The following is an 18,951-nucleotide window of genomic DNA, read 5'->3' as shown; positions in this document are numbered from 1 at the left end:
GTGAATCAACAGCCGAGTAATTTATTGGCACTTGAAAGCCCTGTGGTATAAATAGATTCAACAATGAGACTATCAAGTAACTCTGGGCTGTGGCAACCTAACCTCCATTTTCACTGACACAAAAGAAAGTCACATGTAGTTCAGAAAGGGACATCTGGCCCCCTTGGAAGAGATCACTGGAAGAGAAAAACACGATGGAACTAGGACCATGAGTCAGGCCAACTCAAAGCACTGGGTGAGGCAGTGGAAGAGACACAGGGGACAGAGATATGGTCTCTGCCCTCAGAGAGTTTTCAGGTTATCCCAGACTGTAGGCCTGTACACACAATCGTCAGTACAATGTTTTAAATGCCTAAGAGAAGTGCAAATGAATATATCACTCCCTTTCTTTCCCTTATACTCTTTGGTGAAAGTTAAGTAGTACTTTTCTACCTTTTCACTCTTAAATTTCAAAGAGCTTTTCCACTGTTGGATGTAATGTGACTTTTAAAATAGTATTCACTGGCCTTCACATCTTTGAGCTGATGGCCCCAGGAGTCTCCCTACTTCCTTGTGTTTTGCGAATGAGGCCAGACTGCTGCCCTCTTTGTGAAGAAGCATGTGGACCACCACCCCTACCCCACCATCTCACTTCCGGTGAGAAGGTGGAGACTGGGGCAGCTGAGAGTTGGCCCATCAGCAGTCATTAATTGAGCATATACTACTTTTAAGGACTGTATAACTCTGGGGAGTCATCAGATAGGAAAGAACTAGATAAGATTTCTGGCCTCTCAGAGGAGTTTAATACACGGGATTGCCTCAGTCAAGGTTCTTGGTTGAAAACAAATCGACCAGCTGTGTTACTGACATGGGGCACTGGACACCATCACAACGCTGCCACTAACATCCCAGAATTCAGTTTTTCTGCAATCACTGTCACAGCCAGAAAATGTTCCTCCCAGTCCCCTGGACTTTCAGGAGGGTGTCACTGCCTAGTCCTTAGTTGCAAAGGAAATTGCCTCAATGAGATGGGGTATCTCCAAATGCAGGAAAGAGGTTCTCCCAATTCAGTTCACCCCGACGTGTAGTAGATGTCCACTTAACTAAGAAAAAGAGGGAAATCACTCAGAGGCTGAAATTGGCCCATTTGCAAATTCACACCGTGACCAATCCTGGTTTTTTTTTTAACTTCTTTAGTAAAATTTCCTTTGTTAAAAACTTCTCGGGACTTCCCTGGTGGTCCAGTGGTAAAGAATCCGCCTTACAATGCAGGGGACGCGGGTTCGATCCCTGGTCAGGGAACTAAGATCACATATGCCGCGGGGCGACTACGCCCGCGTGACACAACTACTGAGCTCGCACGCCTCAACGAGAGAGCCTGCGTGCCGCAAACTACGGGGCCCACGCGCTCTGGAACCCGCGCACCACAACTACAGAGCCCACGGGCCCTGGAGCCCGTGCGCCACAGCTAGAGAAGAGAAAACCCGCACGCCACAACTAGAGAGAAGCCCACGTGCCGCAACGAAGAGACCGCGCACCACAACTAAAACCCGACGCAGCCAAATAAATTAACTAATTAAAAAAACAATTTGATACAAATCCTTCTTCATTTTTCTCTGTATTCTTAAAAATAATACACACATAATCATAGACACAGGTGTTTTCTTTCCTCGCTCTTCCATTCCCCCCCCACCACCCCCGCAACCTCCTATCCATCATGATGCTGAAATCTTTTTTGGCTTAACTAATGGACATTTCTCCAGGTATGTGCATGTATTGCTAACCTTTTCGTATTAATAGCTGCATATTTTTCCATAATACAAATGTACGAGATTATTCATCCATTCTCCTATTTGATAGAAAATCACATTATTTCCAGTGTTTTGCCTTTGGAAACAATGCAGCAATAAGCATCTTTGAGCACATATCCCAATATTATAGGAGTTTTCACTTCTGTAGATTTCCAGAAGCAGGACTGCTAAATCAAAGGACACACACATTTTTTAACAAATACTGTATTACTCTTCCACATTCCTACCAACAATATATGAGAGTATCATTGTCCTCTCCATCTTCATCTTGCTGCTCTTGCTATCAATCTTACTATTTTATCAATCTGATGGGTAAAAAATATTATTTTAATTTGCATTTTACTTAACAGCTGATAACTTAGTATCTTTTCATGTTTGTTTACTGGCCATTTACATTTCCTTTTCTGAAATTGCAGACCTATATGCTTTGTCCATTTTTATCCTGCATTTGTCTTTTTCCCAGCAATTTGAAGGTGTTCTTTGAGTATTAGGAATATGTCATATGTATTACAAGAATTTTCACCAAATTTGTGCTTTTTAACTTGGATTTTTTTTTTTTTTTTTTTTTTTTGCCGCACAGCGCGGCATGCGGGATATTGGTTCCCCAACCAGGGCTTGTACACGCACCCACTGCAGCAGAAGCACGGAGTCTTAACCACTGGACCGCCAGGGAAGTCCATTTGGCTTTATTTACAGTGTCTTTGGACATATATTTTTTAATTTTTTTAAATTAAAATCTAATCTTTTTTTTCATTATGGCTTTTGGGTTTACTGACTGGCTCGTGGTTTCCCTGCTTGCAATTATTCAAATATTCATCTAAATTTTCATAGTATGTTAGTTTTATTTTTTACATTCAAGCCTTTAACCTACCTGGAATTTAATTTTCTGTATGATGTAAGGAGGAATCAAGACTTGAAATCTTAGAGTTTGCCATAACTCTTCATATATTGTAGTATTTTCCATGTTTTCATAATACACCCTGCACCCAGCTCATAATTTCTCTGGTTTCAGACCTTTCTCTTGTCACATTGCTGTGTTGTAAACTGAGGGAGGGCATGTCTGTCTGTCTCTTTCTTTCTCCATTGTTTCCCTCAGGAAACACTTAATAAACAATTGCAAGGCACCTAGCATAGAGCTTGACATATTTTAGGTACTCAGAAAACATTTATGCGAGGAAGGAAAGTGTTGAATTCACACCTGAGTTACTATGACTCCTTGGCAAGTTGAATATTGACTGCTTATCTGTGTAAACAAGGGGAAATGTCATTCTCCTTAAAGCCATTCACTGTCTCATGAGCTCACTCTGTTCCTTCCTCCTCCTATATCTTTGTTCTTTGAGGCCTTCCTTCTCTCTATAAATCTGTCTCATTTCATAAGGATTCCCCTTAGGCAGGCTTTCTTCAACCCTTCCTTAAAATTCAACAGTATTTATAAACTCTGCCACACTATTTAGCATTTAAACCACAATTGATTTTATTCTTTTTCAAGTACCCATCACTGTGCTAGGCACACAGCTTAGTAAATACTTAAACTGCAACTGAAACAATCGTGCATACCAAGGTATAGCCTCAATATTTGTTATGAAAGCTCTTGGGACTAAGGAAGCAACAAACTGGGAAAAACTAGAAAATGACCCTGAAAGCTGTTAAATACCAGAATGATTTTTCAAGTGAAATTGTATCATCATATTTATTTTAAATACATTTGTTGGATGAACACATGACTAGGTACTGCCCTACCTGAAGGCAGAGGTCAACAGACTTCCTTTGGTATTTTCTATTTCCATGGGTCCCTATATGGCCTTCACCAACTTGGGCCTTTGGAGATTCAGGGGAAATGGAACTAAGCCTTATATGACCCTACATTTAGTTTGAAAATAACATCTGAATGGCTCTCACCACGTTCTGCATGAATTTTTAATGGAGAAACAGCTAATTCTAGGGCTAGGGCAGAGAATATACAAGATGAGCCTGGAGCATCTTATAATGTCAGAAAATAAGAAAGTGCTCAAAAAATAAAATGATGGAAGTATGTCAAAGGGACAAAAGTACCAACTGAAAGAACTCCCAACTGCCAAAGCTGGAACAATTTGAGCAGCAAAATAAATAATGTAGTGCTGGATTATAGCCTAAGGAATAAAATAAATATCCCTGAGTTCATACTGATATAAATGAGCAGCTGAATAAATAAATGAGGGAGAAGAAACAAATCTCCCATAGAGAAGAATTCCAAATAATTTATGGAGATACTCCACCCTCAGGGAGGTAGAGCATAACTCCCCACCCCTTAAGTGTGGACTATACTGTGATTTGCTTCCGAAGAGCAAGTATAAAAAGAGAAAGTAACTTTACAATGGTGAAACCTGGCAAAGATTACCTTAGCCAAGTACTCAAGATTAACATCATCAGTGATAAGTCATGCTGACAGTATGTACCCTTGATACGACATGATGAGAATGACACTTCACCTTTGTGGTCTTCCTCCCCAAAACCGTAAACACAGTTTAATCATGAGAAAAACAGACAAATCCCAATTGAGGTACATTCTACAAAATACTCAACCAGTCCTCAAAACCATCAAGGTCATCAAAAACAAAATGTCTAAGAAACTGTCACAGCCTACAGCAGTCGAAGGAGATACGACAACTAAATGTAATCCAGGTATCCTGGATGAGATCTTGGAACAGAAAAAACACATTAAGCAAAACTAGTGAAATCTGAATAAAGTATGTAGTTCAGTTAATACAATAATGCTATTATTTCGTTAGTGGTGACAAATGTACCATAATAATGTAAGATGTTTACAGAACTAGATGTGGGGTATATGGAAATTCTCTACTATCCTTGTACCTTTTTTGTACATCTAAAACTATTTTAAAATAAAAAGTGTACTTAAATATTTTGAAAATACATTTTGGGCAACAGATGGCTACATGCTTATCTCTACAACTGTGCTTTAATTACAGGGCGCTGGTGACAGTTTTGTGGGAGCGTTGGCCTTCTACCTGGCTTACTACCCTAATCTGTCCTTGGAAGAAATGCTCAAGAGATCCAATTTCATCGCAGCAGTCAGTGTCCAGGCTATAGGAACACAGTCATCTTATCCGTACAAAAAAGACCTGCCCCTTGATCTGTTTTGATTGCTATTAACTCCAAAATAAATATACCTGGAAACAAAGTGTACTTGGGGATGGCCACTCTTTTTTTTTTTTTTAAAACATCTTTATTGAAGTATAATTGCTTTACAATGGTGTGTTAGTTTCTGCTTTATAACAAAGTGAATCAGTTATACGTATACATATGTTCCCATATCTCTTCCCTCTTGCATCTCCCTCCCTCCCACCCTCCCCATCCCACCCCTCTAGGTGGTCACAAAGCACCGAGCTGATCTCCCTGTGCTATGCGGCTGCTTCCCACTAGCTATCTATTGTACATTTGGTAGTGTATATATGTCCATGACACTCTCTCACCCTGTCACATCTCACCCTTCCCCCTCCCCATATCCTCAAGTCCATTCTCTAGTAGGTCTGTGTCTTTATTCCCGTCTTGCCACTAGGTTCTTCATGGCCTTTTTTTTTTTTCCTTAGATTCCATATATATGTGTTAGCATACTGTATTTGTTTTTCTCTTTTTGACTTACTTCACTCTGTATGACAGACTCTAACTCCATCCACCTCATTACAAATACCTCCATTTCATTTCTTTTTATGGCTGAGTAATATTCCATTGTATATATGTGCCACATCTTCTTTATCCATTCATCCAATGATGGACACTTAGGTTGCTTCCATGTCCTGGCTATTGTAAATAGAGCTGCACTGAACATTTTGGTACATGACTCTTTTTGAACTATGGTTTTCTCAGGGTATGTGCCGAGTAGTGGGATTGCTGGGTCGTATGGTAGTTCTATTTGTAGTTTTTTAAGGAACCTCCATACTGTTCTCCATAGTGGCTGTATCAATTTACATTCCCACCAACAGTGCAAGAGTGTTCCCTTTCCTCCACACCCTCTCCAGCATTTATTGTTTCTAGATTTTTTGATGATGGCCAATCTGACCGGTGTGAGATGATATCTCATTGTAGTTTTGATTTGCATTTCTCTAACGATTAATGATGTTGAGCATTCTTTCATGTGTCTGTTGGCAATCTGTATATCTTCTTTGGAGAAATGTCTATTTAGGTCTCCTGCCCATTTTTGGATTGGGTTGTTCGTTTTTTTGTTATTGAGCTGCATGAGCTGCTTGTAAATCTTGGAGATTAATCCTTTGTCCGTTGCTTCATTTGCAAATATTTTCTCCCATTCTGAGGGTTGTCTTTTGGTCTTGTTTATGGTTTCCTTTGCTGTGCAAAAGCTTTTAAGTTTCATTAGGTCCCATTTGTTTATTTGTGTTTTTATTTCCATTTCTCTAGGAGCTAGGTCAAAAAGAATCTTGCTGTGATTTATGTCATAGAGTGTTCTGCCTATGTTTTCCTCTAAGAGTTTGATAGTGTCTGGCCTTACACTTAGGTCTTTAATCCATTTTGAGTTTATTTTTGTGTATGGTGTCAGGGAGTGTTCTAATTTCATACTTTTACATGTATCTGTCCAATTTTCCCAGCACCACTTATTGAAGAGGGATGGCCACTCTTAACTAGCAACTTACTATGTCATCTTCTCCTTTCTTTGCAAATACTATATTCATTTACTAAGTCATCCTCAAGCCTTCATTCATTTCTTTATAATGATGATTTCTTTGCTTTTCATGCAGAAGTCAACTAGACAGAATTAAGGATTCCACAACAAAGACTTGTACAAACAATACTACTATTCAGGAACCAGCAAACTCTACTGCCAACACATCATGATACTATATTGTACACCATACAGCAGAGGTTGCATACAACGGTGTCTAGAGTCAGAGCAGAGAATGTTAAATAAGGGAAGGAGGCATATGAATTGGGCCACTCAAGCAGTTCCTTAGAGGGGCGGCTGACGTTCAGCTTTGCCTTTAGTGTTGTCAAAGCTTCTGGTTTTGCAAGGGAAGCCAGAAGTTTGGATGTTTATTGAAATCTTTCAACATTTAAGTATCAGCAACTGATTTTTTTTAATTGTAAATACCACCTGTGGGCTGCTTTCAGCCCATGTGCTGAATAGACATTTGCTAAGCCAGATTCTAAGTTTTTTGAAAAAAAGGTGATTCATGCATGTCACAGACCCTTTACACTGGGCTTAGGTAGGATCAGGTGAAGGATTTTTCTTGTAACCCAAGACCACAATGTAGTTTCCATCTAAAAACAGCCAAGATCTCACCTAGTATTGCTTTGAATTAGAGGTTTAACAAAAGATGCCAGAAAAATAGCTGATTGACTATAATGCCACAAGCCTCTAAGATTCAACAACTGTCTAATTTCATTTCCAGAGAGCTGCGCTCACATTTCCTCAGGAGACAGATTGGGCCACAGGGAGGAACACCTGTTATTTTGGAACAACACTGGTTTCTTAATGCTTGTGGTCATGGTGAACACTCTATCCTTCTCCCCTATAAATGCAGTAGGATACGTACCAGCAGAGCTCAAAATGTGAGCTGATCCTTACCTTCAACCAGAAATTTGACAAGTAAAGGAGAAAATGGGCAATTTTGAAAATCTGTAGTAAACAATAGCTTGAGTGGGAAAGTGTACAGATCTGGGTAGGGCAGGAGTCCTTATCTGATAGGGATTTCCAAGCCCTAGCCATTAGCCATTAGCTTTATGGAAATACACTATAGCACCTCTTATTTAAAAAAAAAAAAAAAAATCTAGGAGTTAAAGCAGTCCAAAGCTGTCCTAGAAAATCCTAGATACTACTTTGGAGACATGAGTTTGAGAATATGGACCAATGGCATTTTTCTAATTATATAAGCACAAAGCAAAAATAGCAGTTCTCTTGGTTTCTTCTGTGTTACAGCTGGCTCCCTTCTTACCATTCCTGCTCACCGCTGCCATCTCTGCTACTGCACGGGAGTTCTTTCAAGATCACTCTGGACTGTGACTGCCTTTTCTGTGAAGTACAAGAAAGAGCAGACTGGAAACTCCTGCACAAATCTCACTATGGAAAATTTTCTTTTCTTATATGAAACAATGGTTATTTTTTAGGAATGTAGTTTTTAAAATTTCAAATAGTGGGGGAAAACACCACTAAGAGACAATAGTACAGGCTATTTTAATATTTTTATTAAGGGCTATAAAAATATCCAGAAAGATAAATAAATGTGATGCAATGATATATGTCCTAATATGAAGAACTTTCTTTCACTGCATTGTTTTCCTTCACAATGGCCTTCAAATCACAGGAGGCAGTGATTCCATGCCATTTCCTCTTCTTTCATTACACGCTGCAGAATTTCTGAATCAGTATCCCGCCCTCAGTCTTCTCATTTATAAATCAAATTCATTTTCAATCCATTGTTTAGAGGGAGCGTATTTTTTTCTGTTCCACAAAGAGGACTTTTTTTTTCACTGTCAGAGGAGAAAAAAGGATTGTAGCAGAAAACTAAAAAGTATCGTCACCATTTTTTAATAAAAATACATATCAGACCATGAGCCCTCTCTTCTTTTACTTTCCTTTGTCATGAGGATGGAGCTGACTTGCTAACTCAGTTCCTCAATCCCAGAGATCAGAGAAGACTGGAGAAAATGGTAAGGAAAACAAGGGAAGGTGCACCAGCCAATCAGTGGCATCCTTGGTACCCCACAAGGTCACATTTCAACCAATGTGAAATAATCAAATTTAAAAAAAGAAAATTACAAGCAAAAAAATGAAAAACAACGTCTTCACCCAGCTAATGTCCACTCTTGTAGAAGGTAAAGCAGGAGCTAGACTCCAGAAAAAAAGCAGTAAAAACTGAGCAGACCACAGAAGAAAAGGAAGCCTGGCTGAAAGAGTAAATACACATTAAACCTTGTACTTTCCAGAAATGGTTTCATATACCCAAATATAAATTTTCAAGTTTGGTAATAGATTTAACATCATAACCCAAATCTTATTATTTTAAACATCATAACAGAGTACAGTTCTCTGAAACACCCAAAACAAAAATGCTTACTGCCTGGATGAAAGATTAGAGACTAGATGCTAGGCAATAAGGTTTTCATAGTTCCTGTAACGCCCTATTATAGCACTCCATTAACATCACACATCTCTCCCTCCCTCTCTCTCTCTCTCTCTCACACACACACACACACACACAAAAACCACCTGAATTCTTCTTTGCCAAAAAACCAAAAACAGTGCATCCAGGAAGATCCAGGAACTCAAAAGACTAAGACACAACAGCAACTCACTTGTCCCTACCACATAAAGAGATTTTAGCTTTTTTTTTTTGTTATTCTTCTGTATCAATATGGATACCCTGTATATGAGATTCCCAAACTGTCTATGATTAAGAATTAGCTAGAGAGCTTATTTAAATACACTCCTACTTCTCACCTCCACCTCTACCCTAATTCTGGTTCTGTAGAACTAGAGGGAGACTGGAAGTCTGTATTTTTTCAAAACCCTCAGATGATTCTGATGGGCAGCTGAAATTAATAACCATTAACCAGTCAACAGAATTTTATCTATAAAGTTAATTTAAAATACATATTTTATTACTTTGTATATAGGGATATTTTTAATATACTTCAAATCATCTAATATTAAACATAAGTAGGACTGATGCTCCTTCAAAGTCCAAGGAAGACTACAAAGCATTGTAAGACAGTAGTAAAGAACCCAAACAGCTTCCCATCAGACAATGTTATTCATTGCAAGAAATATTTCCCCCATGTTTTTCTACATGGAACTAAAAAATGGATTAAAAAAAGAATGTGTCTCATGGATAACCAGTCAGGAGATTATTTAAATGACCCTGAACAGAAGTAACTGATGAATATTAGTAAAGCAAGGCTTTATTCATAAAAATTTTGATTTACTTGCTGCATTCCTTCCCTTAATTCAAAGAATAAATATTTAAGTTCACAGAACTGTGCTAGGCAAAGTGGAATTTATGAAAGCGTAAAAGTCCCTGCTTTAATAGCAGTATATCATGAGGTGCCTGCATGGATGTCCAGTAAGCCCCACAGGAACCCAAAGATCAAAGGGGACTGGAATGGTGAGGGAAACGCCTCACAGAGAGGGTCAAGTTTAGCCTCTGAAGCAGCAGCAGCATCTGGATGAGCTAAAACAGCACAGGGCATATAGTGGAGAGAAATGCTGATAGGAGGTAAGAATGACAGTGCTGACCGCAGGGGAAGGTCCTGATTAAAAAAAAAAAAAGAAAACAGACTAATTTGGCTCCATGTAATAGAAAAAATATGGGGCCTGGAGTCAAAACAACTGGGTTCAAACCTTGGCTCCACCATTTATCTACTGTGAGTCCTTGGGCAAATTGCTCAAAATACTCTTCCTTCAGTTTTCTTCCCTATGAGAGGGATAACTCCATCTCCATCACAGGTTGCCAGACAGCAAACACTCAGTATGTGTTAGATGAGTTGAAATGACACACTGCTATCCACAATCATAAACATAAATTAATTTTCTGTCAAAATATTTGTTGCTTAATTCACAGAAGAATGAATCTGTCAAGTTCTTTCCCTACATCTAATTTAAGTCTATTCTGCTTCAATTAAAGTCTATATTGTCTTGTTTAGTCATCCAAGGAATTAAAACTGACAAGTTTTCATTTTCTTTATAATAAACCTTCATATATTTAACAAAGTTTAATAAGCTTATGCCTCAGCCTTTAATCCTTCCTCCTTGGAAATTTGCATCTAGCTTTATATGAGGAAAAGGAGTTTGAAAGGACTAAGGCTGGTTCTAGCCATAGAGTATACCATAAAGTACTCAAATAATTGGGAATTTTTCCATGTTTCCTTGCCTGATTTCCTTCATAAAGCAGACAAGCAAAACAGTACCCTTAAACTAACCATTTATTCACTGCAGTAAAATATGCTGGGAGAACTGCCAAGCTATTTGGTACCCTGAGCAATGGGGCAGGCCGCAAGGCAAACATCACGCAAGCCTCCACGGCATTCAGTAAGTGGGCAGAAAGCCAATCGCTCTGCTATCCCAGAACATTCTCTTCTTCAGAAGAGACAAAGTTGTGCTGTCATGGCTCCGACCATTCCTTATCAGAAAAGCTCTAATCATCTGTTTGAAATTAATATATGAATCTTTTCTTCCACTTTCAACTTACAGTCAGAACTGTTTATGGTTGTATCCTTTCCCAATCTCAAAACTTAAAATCAGTCTGACAAATAATAAGTTCCTAACACCTCCATACTAACAGTGAAAATTCCAATACATTTTCACACTTAAAATATCAGAGAAGGTTATTCAATCAACATTTATTAATGTTGTACAAGTTCCTAAAAAACTCTGAAGGAGCTAAAACGCTAGAAAAACAGCTACTTTATTGTAAAGTTCATCACTTTGGGTTTTCACCAGCTGATACAAAGAAATCAGAGGGAGAAAACCACCACACCAATCCAATATCACATTGCTATGGTCTGAATGTCTGCGCTCCCCCAAATTTACATCGAAATCCTAACCTCCAAAGATGATGGTATTAGGAGGTAGGGCCTTGGGGAGGTGCTTTGGTCATGAGGGTGCAGCCTTCATGAATGCGATTCATTCTCTTATAAGAGACTCCAGAGCTTGCCTGCCCCTCCACCATGTGAGAACACAGCAAGAAGAACCCCTTCCTATGAACTAGGAAGAGGGCCCTCGCCAGAAAGCGACCATACTGGCACCTTGATCTCGGACGTCCCAGGTCCCAGAACTCTGAGAAAGAAAGATCTGTTGTTTATGAGTCACCCAGTCTGTGGTACTTTGTTATATCAACCCAGACTAAAACACATACCTTATCATTCTAATAATTTTTCCACCATATGAGATATCCTCTTGAAATTCAGACTCCTAATCATCAGGTATAAACCTAGAATCCCCTTTTTATTATAATAAAGAATGACCAGAAATCTTAACACCAAAAAAACAGCAGAAAATTTTATTTCTGTTAAAGAATGGAATTTATACCAATTTTAGGCTGACAACTGGGCTTCTCAGAGCCTTTTTTAAATGCCTCCTTACATTGGTACAGCCCTCTTTTTTTTTTTAAGGTGGTATTATTTTTGTTTTTCTTAGACATTGACAAATGCAGCATAATGAACAGTGGTTGTGAGACCTTCCGTACAAACTCTGAAAGCAGCTAGTAACGTAGCTGTCAGCCAGATTCGCATTAATGCCCAACCACAGTTCATGCACCAGTAAGTGAGTTTTAGCCTCCTAAGAAATTTCTCGATAACAGGTCCATACGTAGTGATTCAGGGCCTAGGCTTGGAGTCAGACAGTCCTGAGTTCAAATTTGTATTTTGTCACATATTTTAGCTGTGTGTCCTTGATTAAGATCCTTGGTACCAGATTCCTAACCTATAAAATGGGGTTCAGATTGCCCGGAGAGTATGGGTGCTTATGTTACTATGCATTCACATATCTGAAGACCTGAAGACTTGTGTAGGTAAACAAAGAAGACAGAATTTTCCATTTGGTCTGGTTATTCACAAGCACTAGTTTGTTTCCTTTCTCTCAAGGATCACTGTCTTTTGTTGCCTATATTGTCCTTTTGTTGTTGTTGAGTTTCAAGTGGGAAAGTAAATTCGGTCCCATTGCTCCATCTTGGCCACAAGTGAGTCTAGCAGGTCTTGTTCTTAGTTAAAGAAAAAGTTGATTATGACATTAAGTGCCTATCTTTCATTATATAATGGATTAATTTGGAGAAATAAGATTCTAGCACCAATTTCAACTCTGATCACCAACCAGGTGTCTCACAATTCAACTCAACTCTGACACTATCCGCCTGGAGACAGTAACTCAGGAACAGCCAGATGGAAGTGACGCACAGGGCAAGGTACGGGGAAGGGGAGTGAAGCTTCTGTGCCCTCTCTGAGCATGCCAGTCTCCCAGAATCCCCACGTGATTACCAACCCAGAAGCTCCGGCACAGCCATTATTAAGAGGCAATTATAAAGGGGCTGTTTAGAAGCAAAGGCACAAAAATGAGATGAATGGCCTGCAGTTTTGTTTGCTAGTTAATTTTGCATAAATTGGCTCATGAAATCCAAAAACAGGATAGGCTACCACCAACAGTAATCAGGGTGCTGACCCTTTTTATCTGGACTTGGGAACATTTGTCTTTTTCAGACAAATGTTTCTATCCACTGAGGCCATTTAAAGTTATCACTTACTATGTCATTTTAGCAGATGGTACAAAACAGCAAATGAAATTTCCTACCCTCCTGCTCTAATATATAGACAGCATACTCCTTTAACTCGAATCTGGACCTAATTACTTGCCACTGTTGGGCAGATGACCCCAGCAGAACATTCCCTCCCTTTTTCAAGACACTCTTCTCTGTTTCCAGAACAATATCCCCTATTCTATTTACATGGCTGCTTTCTCACCTTCAAATCTTTGGTTAACTATCTCCGACTGGGTAGACTTTCCCTGAACTATCCTATCTAAAGGATAAAGGTAGGATCCACCTCCCCCCAACTTCATTCTGTATCTCAGCATCCTGCTTGTTTCTCTCATAGCACTTAGCATAATTTGTCAATTTTCCTTTCTCTCCCTTCCAAAACCAGACTGTAAGTGCCAAAACCACAGGTACTGAGTCTATCTTGTGTCTTCACATATCCCAGCACCTGGGATACTAACTAGCACCACAGTAAACTTTCAATATGTACTTGGAATGAATGCTATAGTGACAAAGGGGCCACAAAACTGCCAAAGATGTTCAGCATCAATCTGAAAAGGGCATCAGGCCTTGAAAGCATTTGAATTTATTATGGAGTAACTTCTCTGAATCTTACCTACTGGATCATAATGCAAGAGAGTCAGTTTCTCCCGTAGTCGGCTTCTCTTAGTGTTGAAGGAAAAACCTGTTCCAGCTTGGCTCAACATTTTCACCAGAATTGTTCTAAGATTTAAAAGCAAGTTGTTACAAGCTGAGGAAACAGAATAAAATCAGTCATGGGGGGATGGCACATTTTGAGAACCCTATACAGCAGTATTACTTGTGAGACATCACTTAAGCCTTAAGTTCAGTTCTAAAACAGCCTATTTTTCCATAAATCACAGCTTGAATGGTTCTGATTCCCAAGGTTTGTTCCATTACACAGGGTGCCTTGGTAATGACCTAACCAAAGCAACAAGAACAATCAAACCACACTGTGGGAATAGACTCAGACACCCACCTTTTAGAAAGAGCAGAAGTCAGGAGTGGGGAAAATACGCAAGTACTGGTAACCCTAGCTGGCCAGTCAGGAAGATGGCTGTCTCAGAAGAGCCCTATCTTCCAGGGATGAGTAATAAGAGTAAAATCAGGAAAGGACAGAATAAAGGTATTGGAACTTTTACATTGACAATGTGCAAAACCTTGTTCCCCTTCATATTTTGTTTAAGTTCTAGTCATCCAAAGCATTAAAGTTCATGTTTTGCCTCACTGGACCTTTTAATACCTCATACTATTTGTTACTCTTGCACATGTCTTGTCTCCCTATGTAGATCATGCTATTTGATTTCTCATCTAATTCCAAAAAAGAATTTGAAGCATTCAAATATACAATATATCTAAGATATATTACACATCTTTGCATCCCTTTCAATGTACAGCACAGTGCCTCATACTAAGAGGGATACAATATCTGTTGATTAAGATAGACAATAATTAGTCATTCATTCAAAAAGATTCAACAAATATCTATTAAGTGCTTACTCTGTGGAAAGCACTATAGGAAATGCAAAGCCCTGTAAGTCCACATCTGCACCTTGGAGAACTAACAGTAACAGTATAGAAGGTGAGTTGCGTACACAAGGTCTGTAAGGCGAGACATATATGACAAATGGCACAAGGATTCAAAGAACATGACAGGCAGGGAGCATCTCTAAAGAAACTGAAGGCATGGGAGATTTCTACAGAACCTGAAAGTGGGAAATAAATAACTGGATTGTGGGAAAAGCTATATTAATCAATAAAAAATATTGAGGGTAAAACACTAACATAACATGTTTTTCATTAACTTTAATCCAAAAAACCTAGTTTTAAGGATTTGTGATGTGTCTTGGGTTGTAAACAAAGGCTGCTTTAGAATTTTTCTATTTTTAACACAGAAAATCTTACTTCGGTTATTGTCTACAAAATTTATTTTGAAATACCAGTTTGGTATTTATAGTCTCTCTGGTACAGCATGGAATCTTTAGCCTTTGCTATTTTTGAAATGCTTATACCATGAAGGCAAAGGATTACAAAACTCAATAAAACAGGCTCTGTCGATTAATCAAATCACAGCTTGTTCTGCTAGATTCCTGTAGTGGGCTCCAGACAAACGTCCCTTGGTCCTCAATTTGAGGAAACAGAATTGCAGTGGTAGTCCAAACAGAGCACGGGGACCCTGGTGATTTGTTTAGGAACAAGACAGCAAGAGCAACTTTTAGTAAATTATTTGAATGTTCACTTAAGTAGGTCAGTTGGGAAGGAGGGAAAATATTTTTTGAAACAGTTCACAGGGCCAAAATAATTCATCAAGTAACTAATCCTCAAATCAACTTTTAGAAAATTGAAGCCAAATGCTTAATTTAACATAAGGATTCACTGGCAGCAGTGGGACTAATGAATCTAACATAAACAAGTGAAGAGAAAAACTTTTACTTACTTTGACTTGGTCTTGGCAACTTTTTTGTAGGGAGGAAAGAGAAAAGAAAAATAACGATTTATTATCTTGCTTATGCAAAGCTCATATAATGTCAGGATAATCAAAATTATTTAAATCATGAAGTAGGCCATAAATTGTCACTCAAGTAACTACTCCCTAGCTATTAGGGATCCCGTTAAGATTTTATATAAGCTTTTTAAAAATCCAATCAGACCACCACAGTTCTGGACGTAATGCTATGCAGTCTCTTTTCAGTTGGACTGGTTACCTTTTAAATCTTCCTAAACTAAGATCTGCTCCACTTGCTCCTCTTCTAAGGTGCAAACATTTGCACTAGAACAAGCCTCTTGTTTGGTAAGTTAACCTGTGCAAACTCCAACAACCATCACATCAGGTGGAGAAGTGAAACTAACTCTAACCGGGAAGTCAGCCTGGTGCATGGAAGAACACTGTCTTGGGAGCCAGAGGGCTTCTTTCCCAGCCCAGCTGTATGACCTAGAGTCAATCACTGCTCCTCATCTTTAGAGTTCTAAACGACTTAACTAGAGGTTTTCCCCAGTTAGCACGTCCGGAGATTCTGCTGACACACCGCTACAGAGGGCGGGGGAAAGCGCCCCACTCCTGCCGGGCTGACTCTACAGTCCGAACGAACCGCAACTGATCCAAAACCAGCGCCCCAGACCCCCGAGACCCACTAGCCCCGCCGTGAGCGCGGCGCGGGGCATGCCGGGCGCTGTAGTCCTAAAGGCCTGGGAAGTCGCAGCGGCAGCTTCCCGACCGGCGCGCGCACCCCACCCCGCAACGTCCCGGGGCCCGCCTGTGACGACCTCCCGCCCCCGCTGCAGGCCCTGCCACCGCCTCCAGCCCCACTTACAGGTGACCGCGGACAGGAACATGTCGACAGCACCCTCTGTAACAGGTCCGAATTCCCGCAACAAATAACTGCTTCCGGGGCACAGGCCTGTTCCGGAAGAGGATTCCGGGAGTGCTCCGAAGCCACGCCCTCTGTGTAAATCTCAGGGCTGAACCCGCCTCTAAGCTGTGTTCTTTACACTCCAGGTGTCTCCTTTGTGGTGCTGGAGTGTGGAGTCCCCTCCCCTTTTGGAGAGGGACTTTGTTATCGCTCGGGGTTCGCGACCCAGACCCTGACTCCTACTTCTGGGTCAGAGTTAGGTGCTTTCCATACATGTTTCATAAATAATCGCAGCCGCCTACATTAAAGCCACAGGAACTCCCTATGTTCCTCAGCCGCTTCAGGCTATCGGGCTCCCGCGTTATTTCCTTAAATTTGTTGCCTTCTTTTGCCTCCTCTGGCCCATCTCCATCTCCACCTAGTTAACATCTACTCTCAGTCCCTCCAAAATTGAGAACGCCACCTGAATATCCCTATTCCTTAATTATATGTTGGATTTCTAGGAGGGCAGGGCCCTGTGCATCTTGTTAACTGCTGTATCTAAGCACCTGCGTGGCAATAGGGACCGAATATCTGAGATTGGGAGCGCTGACATAACTTGCTTAATGTCACAAAACTAGTAAACGGCAGAGTCAGAATTTGAACCCAGATTTTGTCTGACTGCAAAGACTCATGCCTTTCCCTCTAGACATTGGGACCTAACCACTTTGCCATCTTCCAATCTTCACCTCTCTGCAAGGAACCTGGGCTCCTTCAACACCAGGTACTTCAGCCGAAACCTCATTTCCCAATAATCAGGACTTTAGGATTTTTTTCTAATCTGTGATTTTACCTATATATTAAATTTTACAAACATGTGAAAGATTTATTCTCATGGATCATCCTCACTGCAAGTAATGAAATTATTAAAAAGACAAAATGTAGCTCTCCAATACAACACAACACAATTTTTAAAACTAGGACTGTCCTTGCCCTTAGTACCTCTAATGGTTTTTTTTCCCCCATAACTTAATTCCAGCAACTGAGCACCCTCTAGGTGCCCAAACCCTTCCTTACCTTGTGCAGTTCAGCTGCTGACAAACAAGAGCTTCAGGTGTTCAGGAAGGTAAGGTTTCTTATTTAGGAAATTCCTTTTGGGGATCTATAAGAAAGGAACACAGGACTGGAAGCCAAGGAACGTGAATTCTAGTCTTTGTTCTGTCCCTTAGAAAGTCATTTCAACTCTTCAGACCTCAGTTTCAGGCTCAGTGTGGGCACTGGATCAGTGATTCTCATTCCTGAAGGTCTATCAGTCATCTAGGGTCCTTTAAAAGACCTGGATGCCAGAGGAGAGGCCCAGAGTCTGTACAGTATTTCTTCCCCCTCCCCAATTTTCTATGAAGAAGCATTCGAATATATCAAAAAGTAGAAAGGATAGTATAATGAACAAACTATATACCCAATTCAACAAATGTTAAGATTCTGCCATGTATATTGATGTATATGGAATTTTTTTAAATATGCATATGTATATGCATATATATATGGTTAGGGTTTTTGGCTAAGCTGTGTAAAAGCAAATTGGAGACATAACCTTTCACTCCTAAATATTTAAGTATGTATCTCTCAAGAATAAGATCATTATAACTACAATAGTGTTTTTATTCCTTAAAAAATTAATAGTTTGGGGGAGAAGCTGGGTAAGAGGGAGCAGTATGTCCACGGAAGTCCCCGAGGACTTCCAGCCTCTGAGGAGGAGCAGAGGAAATGGAAGACAAAGTGACTAGTGCAGAGAAAGCTGAAGAAGCAAAATTAAAAGCAAGATACCCTCATCTGGGACAAAAGCCTGGAGGTTTAGGTATTTTAAGGAAAGATTGCAGAAAGGGCAAAAATATTTTGATTCTGGGGATTACAACATGGCCAAAGCAAAAATGAAGAACAAGCAACTTCCTACTGCAGCCCCGGATCAGACAGAGGTCACTGGTGACCACATTCCCACTGCACAGGACGTTCCTCAACGGAAACCATCTCTTGTTGCTAGCAAGCTGGCTGGCTAATTAAAAGAGCTGAACTGCATGAATCTTCTAATTCCCATTATTTCTCCTTAATATGTTACTTCTCCGCTTTTTATTTCCTTTCACTCACTAAGCCATTTGAGAATTATGGCTTTGCAGGTAGTGGTAGTGTGTATGTAAGGGAATATACATGTGTAGAGTTTTGATTAGTTTAACAGTGCACTGATAAAAAGAACATGTTAGAGCAACATAAAGTAATCTACTTGAAAATAATTGTATATATTACCTAACTCCTGGTGTAGGGCTGGTTCCAACAAGTAACAAGAAAGTTTTACAATTTTAATGTTTTGGCTTTCTTTAATTCATCTTAGTTATAGATTTGTATGTTACTCTCACTTAATATAACCTCTGTTGTATTGATTTCTTCTGTATTTTCCTTTTGGATTTTGTAAAACAGAAGTTTAAGACCACAAGTTAGAAGAAAGGTCACATATTTCAAACACAAATAGATGGGGCTTCAAAAGATTTGTATCCTGTGCTTGAACTT

The 18,951-nt window shown here is 39.7% G+C and overlaps 2 protein-coding genes and 1 pseudogene across 4 annotated transcripts in view; 2 read left to right on the top strand and 1 right to left on the bottom strand.

Moving 5' to 3' along the window:
* Positions 1–7,864, top strand: part of RBKS (ribokinase) — an 85,705-nt gene extending 77,841 nt beyond the window's left edge. For 2 of the 3 annotated variants that reach the window (XM_061211064.1, XM_061211065.1), the window contains exon 8: positions 4,757–4,973. In XM_061211064.1, coding sequence (XP_061067047.1) covers positions 4,757–4,930 — 174 coding nt within the window. In that variant the 3' untranslated portion in view covers positions 4,931–4,973. Of the gene's footprint in view, positions 1–4,756; positions 4,974–7,716 lie in introns of those variants that run through there. The other variant, XM_061211066.1, reaches the window with a different exon arrangement.
* Positions 7,865–7,960: 96 nt separating this feature from the next.
* On the bottom strand, positions 7,961–16,457 carry MRPL33 (mitochondrial ribosomal protein L33). The gene is made up of 4 exons (XM_061211067.1): positions 16,372–16,457; positions 15,498–15,516; positions 13,656–13,762; positions 7,961–8,267 (listed from the first exon to the last, which is right to left on the bottom strand). The coding sequence occupies exons 1-4, from the start codon at positions 16,391–16,393 to the stop codon at positions 8,218–8,220; spliced, it is 198 nt and encodes a 65-aa protein (XP_061067050.1). The 5' UTR covers positions 16,394–16,457; the 3' UTR covers positions 7,961–8,217.
* Positions 16,458–18,156: 1,699 nt separating this feature from the next.
* LOC133105231 (cAMP-regulated phosphoprotein 19-like) lies at positions 18,157–18,477 on the top strand (annotated as a pseudogene).
* The last annotated feature ends 474 nt before the right edge of the window (positions 18,478–18,951 follow it).

The sequence above is a fragment of the Eubalaena glacialis genome, chromosome 14 (genome assembly GCF_028564815.1).
Source record: "Eubalaena glacialis isolate mEubGla1 chromosome 14, mEubGla1.1.hap2.+ XY, whole genome shotgun sequence".
NCBI lineage: Eukaryota > Metazoa > Chordata > Mammalia > Artiodactyla > Balaenidae > Eubalaena > Eubalaena glacialis.
This window is presented reverse-complemented; position numbering and strand designations above follow the sequence as displayed.